The 5,673-nt window shown below is 49.0% G+C and overlaps 1 protein-coding gene across 1 annotated transcript in view; it reads right to left on the reverse strand.

The window, feature by feature from the left end:
• LOC108797367 (protein sidekick-2-like) overlaps positions 1-5,673 on the reverse strand; it is a 191,031-nt gene that overhangs the window by 12,042 nt on the left and 173,316 nt on the right. The window contains exons 8-9 of the mRNA XM_018568953.1: positions 3,466-3,660; positions 2,736-2,852 (exon numbers count right to left, since the gene is read on the reverse strand). Of these exons, the coding sequence (XP_018424455.1) occupies positions 2,736-2,852; positions 3,466-3,660 (312 nt within the window). The remainder of the gene's footprint in view (positions 1-2,735; positions 2,853-3,465; positions 3,661-5,673) is intronic.

The following is a 5,673-nucleotide window of genomic DNA, read 5'->3' on the forward strand; positions in this document are numbered from 1 at the left end:
TCCAGAACCAGTCGAGGGGCACTTTGATTATTCGTAGCAACATGCAATAGTTCTTTTATTACTTGTGCTTGTAATTTTTTTTTCAAGAGAGAAAAACAATGAACCCAAAAAAAGCCAATAGCCGGACATTTTGTGACCCTCAGCAGACGCTCATACCATGCATGGGGTAGAAGGGCCAACCAGGGGATTCAAATTTTAAGAAGTTCACCCAGCCCCGTTTCTAAACTTCCCTGCCCTACCTTGCCGCTAATGCCATCCATGAAGGGTTAACGTTTTTCTATTAAGTTGGAAGATATAGAGATGTTCCAGTTGCCATGACTTCCATTAAAAAAAATCACTTGCAGGTCACAAAATGTATAGATATGATAAAGTGAATTAACCCTTCCACCTCCCCAATATTCTCCTAAGACCTTGGATTATCACAGAGATAATTCTAAGAATAAATTCAGACTCTGGACTCTTAAAGGGCACCCGCAGGCGAAGGATGTGCTGCAAATGAAGAGGGGAGAGAGGATAAGCACTGGTCCCCCCTTCCTTTACTTTTTCTAATAGTGACTGTATTTTGGAAAGGTGATGCCATTCTACTGTCTTTAGTACAGTGGTACCTGGGTTCACGAACTTAATTCGTTCCATGATTCGGGTCGCGGACCGAATTGGTCGCGAACCGAATCAAATTTCCCCATAAGGTTCAATGTAATACATAATACTGTATAGTACTATATGTGCTAAAAAGCACACACAAAAAGCTTCACAGCAAGTGTGCACAGGCCTGTCTGCGACCGCGATCTCGACTAGAGGAAACCACGACCACGTGTCAGAGCGGGAAAGACCGCTCACTGCTCCTCTCTCTCCTTGTGCAGGGTGACTGGTCTTGTCTCCGCCTCCTTCTGCAGTTTTTTTGTAGACAGCCAGTATCGGGGTGGGGCCTGCTGGGTCCCTCCCACAGCTCTGCCCTCTGCACAGGCTATGTACAGCACGGTGATGATGTCACTGCTTCTTTTACAAGGTAATAATTGGGTCTGCAAATGCATATGGTGCACACAAAGAGGTTTGTTTTCAATCCTTTGTGGCTATTGAGGAATATATATAAATTAAAGCTCAGTGTAGTGACGGGTCCCCTTCAGGTGCCTTAAATGCTATTGCAGCTTGATGATTCAGGGCCAATGTGCCCAATCAGATGTCAGCTTCCTCTGTTCTGTTTTCTCTGCACACGCCAAAGCCGGTCGCTCCAAATGACCGCACACCAGTCCGATATGTGCCACTGACCTCGCGCTGGAACTGCATGAACAACTGAACCGTGAAAGGGGGAATCTGATTGGTTCCTAAGGACTGCACACACGCACAGACACAGGCAAGCACACACACATGCATGCACAGTCCTTCTTCCAAAATACTTTGATACAGTGGGCCCCGTCTGCCGGCGTTCGTCAGCCGATGGCTCTATATTAAGGGGTCTGTGCCAGTTTTCTGCAGCTGCTGTTTGGGTGGCTCAGTTGTGCGAAGATGAGACGCTCGGCGTGTGATTTATAAACGGTCTCAGAACGCGGGGATCGCCTTATCATTCACACGCAGGAGGAAGATGAGAGGCTTGCAGCGTGACAACACACTCGCTGACTACGCCTGAGAAGGTCTGTATGGCTCTGTACGGCGGGCAGAGACGGATGCGCCGCGTGTAAGCGTATCCCGATAAGGGGAGACGGGGAGCTTTAAAGGGACGCTGTCATTTTTTTTTAACCTTTTAAAGGGGACCTGTCAGGATACAAGGAAGGGAGCCGCCACTGCTGACTTGCTTGGTAGGTCACCGACACAGAGGAGGCAGGAGCTTATAAAAGCATTTACTCATTGGACCAGCAAAGTGGCACAGATAAGGATGACGGCTCTGGAACATGCGCCTTTAAAATGAAGAAGTCATCATTGGAACATTCTGTATGACATCCCGACAGGCTCCGGTCACAAAAAATGTATTTAAATAAATTCCTCAATAGCCACAAAGAATATAAATCTGCTTTGTGTGCATGAAATTCCTTTGCCAACCCAGATATTACCTTGTAATGTAGCAGTGACATCATCACTGTGCTGAACATTGCCTGTGCAAAGAGAGGAGCTGTGGGAAGGACCCAACAAGCTCCACCCACTACAGGAAAACTACGGGAGGGGGAGGAGACAAGACCAGTCGCTCTGCGTGCGGTGAGAGAGCAGCAGTGAGTGGTCTTTATTACAGGAGGGGGCGGAGACAAGACCAGTCACTCTTCACAAGGTGAGAGAGCAGCAGTGAGCTGTCTTTATTACAGGAGGAGGCGGAGACAAGACTAGTTACCCTGCACAAAGAGAGAGAGCAGCAGTGAGCGGCCTTTATTACAGGAGGGGGCGAAGACAAGACCAGTCACCCTGCACAAGGTGAGAGAGCAGCAGTGAGCGGCCTTTATTACAGGAGGGGGCGAAGACAAGACCAGTCACCCTGCACAAGGTGAGAGAGCAGCAGTGAGCGGCCTTTATTACAGGAGGGGGCGAAGACAAGACCAGTCACCCTGCACAAGGAGAGAGAGCAGCAGTGACCGGCCTTTATTACAGGAGGGGGCTGAGACTATAAATACACTTAAAGGATCAATCCACCTGAAAGTATTATTTCAGCTACAGATCAGGGTGTACCTTCTGTCAGCTGGACATGATGGAGGGCGATAGGTAGGTCTTAAATGCCATGACTATTTCACAGGCTACCATTCTGAACCTCTTACCTTTCTGCCACATGATAGCAGGTCGTGGGGCCCCCGAGGTTTCACACTGCAGCACCAGAGCTGTGCCGTCTATCACGGTGCTGTCTAAGGGCCCCTTGGTGATGTTAGGAGCAATGCCTGCAAGAAAAGATACAGAAATCCACATGTGCTCAGTCTCAAAGATCTTAAAGGTGAAGTTACATTTGCTATCATTTTGCCTTCCCTGGTCCCCCTCCCCAAAATCAACATGCTAATGATATTATTAAATAAAACCTTTCCATTTTATCTAAGCATTATTTTAGACATGATGATGTCATCACCAGGTCTCTGTGCAATGCAGGCAGATCATGGCTGGTGGGAGGGGCCGGCAGGGGGGCTGTACATAGCTTCCTGAAAACATCACAGCACCCTTCCTCAGTACTCCTCTCAAGAGTCCTCATTCCTGATACAAGCAGTGGGGGGGCTCTTGGGAGGCATTATGCAAATATCAAAATGCCTTGATGTGTGGCGGTCAGTCGAGATGAGGACTGAAGTCATTCAGACAGGAAATGAAGGCGGGCTCGAGGTAGTTGCTGCAGCAGCTTCCATAGGGGCATTCAATGTGACCATTTTGAGCACAGGGGAGGGAAAAAAAAGGTATGTCCGGAGTTCAGCTTTAAGGGGCGAAGTTATACTTCCGCCCCCCCCAAGGACAACAGAAATGTGGCCCCCGGGTCTCTCTACAATTGCAAGCTGTCCTGTGGGTACTTACTGGTGACGGCCAGGTAAGTGGAGCTCTGCACCTCCCCCGCACTGTTGCGGGCGAAGCACTGGAACATCCCCGTGTCCTCAGGCATCAGCCCGCTGATCCGAAGGCTCCCCCCGCCTACCACGCGAAACCTGGTCTCCCGACGGACATCAATCAGGGCGGCATCCTTGTACCAGGAGATGGAGGGCTGAGGAACACCTAAAAAACAAACAAACAGCCAATGGAAAACAAAGTCAAATAATTGCAAATGGTTGACGGTCAGCTCCACCCTAAAAGTCAAAATGGACATAAAATACAGGAGAAGCGCATTGGGCTCCTATAGGAAGAGTGCTGTTGGTCTGGTGACAGGGTCTCTTTAAGATCCGATTGAATGTCTCACAATCAGACCCCATTCACACTGAGCGACATGAAAATCGCGCGATATTGAGCGATATTGAGCAACTTGTCGCGCGACATCGCGCACTTGTTCCTATGGGGCTGTATGCAATCAGGCGCAATATCGCTCGAGATGTGAACAGCTCCATTGAAATGGATTGGAGAAGCTACATAGAGCGATATCGCTGCAAAAATCGCGCAATAAATCGCTCAGTGTGAACGGGGCCTCAATCTTTCCTTGCTGGTCACAGCAGCCAATCAGAATCTCCCGTTCCTAACAGACAGTTCTTATTTCAGGCACTTGCGGCCACCACACGTTCGTGCCTCGGTGATTAGAATTCAGATGAAGGAGACGTATACGAGTCAGGAAGAATTAAGAAAGGAGAAAGCCAGAGCGCAGTAAAAATCCACACAGTATCTAACAAGTAGCGTCTCCTGGGTACTTAACATAACACGGCATATTAAATCATCTCTCCATCCCTTCCGTACCACAGACATTTATTTCTCCTAATGCTTGAGGGGCAGCGGTGCCCTTTCCTGGTAGTAATTATACGTACACCACAAGCCTAATTGTGCTGCTCGTCATTATTACTGACAATGAACATATATTACCACCACAAGAAGAGTTTCTGCAGAGAATATAGAATGCTGAAGGCACGGGGACTCATCCATCGGATCTTAAAGGGTAAGTCCACCGAAAATGTACATTTCAGCTATAGGTGGAATCTGGTGTGCTGGCTAACTAGGCAGATGTTTATATTATATGGCCAAAAGTTTAGGGACTCCTGACCATCACAACTACCTACACGGCCAAAAGTATGTGGGCTAGGGATGCACTGAGACCGGTTTTGCGGTATCGAGTACCGATATTTCGCTTTCGGTACCCCGTACTGATAGCGGTGCTTCCGCTGGCAAGGAGACGGCTTCCTGGGCAATCATGTCCGCTGGCAAGGAGCCGGCTTCCTGGGCAATCATGAAGCCGGGCGGCGGGTAATGACATGCCGCCCGGCTTCCGGATTGCTCGGGAAGCCGGCTCAATGTTGTTTGATCGGCTCAATTGTGATTTCCAGCCAGCCAATCAGCATCGAGCCGGCTTCCAGGCCAATCAGCAAGCCGGGCGGTGAGTAATGACCCGCCTCCCTGATTGCCCGGGAAGCTGACTTTATGTTCCCCCATGGCACTGCTGGTCAGGGGAAATCTTCCTCTGACTGGAAGTACCAGTATCAGGGAAGGTAGTGGAGCATTTGGGTGAGAACGAGTACTCGGTATCGGCACCGATACTGATACTAGTATCGGGGCATCCCTAATGTGGACCTTCATCCAAATGATGGACTTCAGGTGTTTCAAGTGAAGGGTCTGTTCATTCTAAGCATACAAAGCCATTGCAGAATTGTGCTCTTCCAACCTTGTGGTGACAGTTTGGTGAAGACCCTTTTCTGTTCCACCATGACTGCCCCCTGTGTACAAAGCCAGCTCCAAAAAGACATGGTTTGGCCAGCTTGGTGGAGGAACTCGGGTGTCCTGCACAGAGCCCTGACCTCAACCCTACAGAACACTTTTGGGTTGAACTGGAACACTGATTGCCAGCCAGGTCTTCTCATCCAGTAAGAGTACAAGACCTCACAAATGGGCACAAATTCCCACAGACACCCTTCAAAATCTTGTGGAAAGCTTTCCCAGAAGAGTGGAGGATGTTACAGCTGCAGAAAAAGGGGACCAACCCCATATTAATGTCCATGGCTTTGGAATGAGATGTCCAACAAGCCCATATAGGTGTGATGTCCGGTGTCTGCAAACGTTTGGCCACACAGTGTAAATCTGTGATGGACAATCCAC

The sequence above is a fragment of the Nanorana parkeri genome, unplaced genomic scaffold, assembly GCF_000935625.1.
Source record: "Nanorana parkeri isolate BGI_ZX_2015 unplaced genomic scaffold, ASM93562v1 scaffold1266, whole genome shotgun sequence".
Taxonomy (NCBI): Eukaryota; Metazoa; Chordata; class Amphibia; order Anura; family Dicroglossidae; genus Nanorana; species Nanorana parkeri.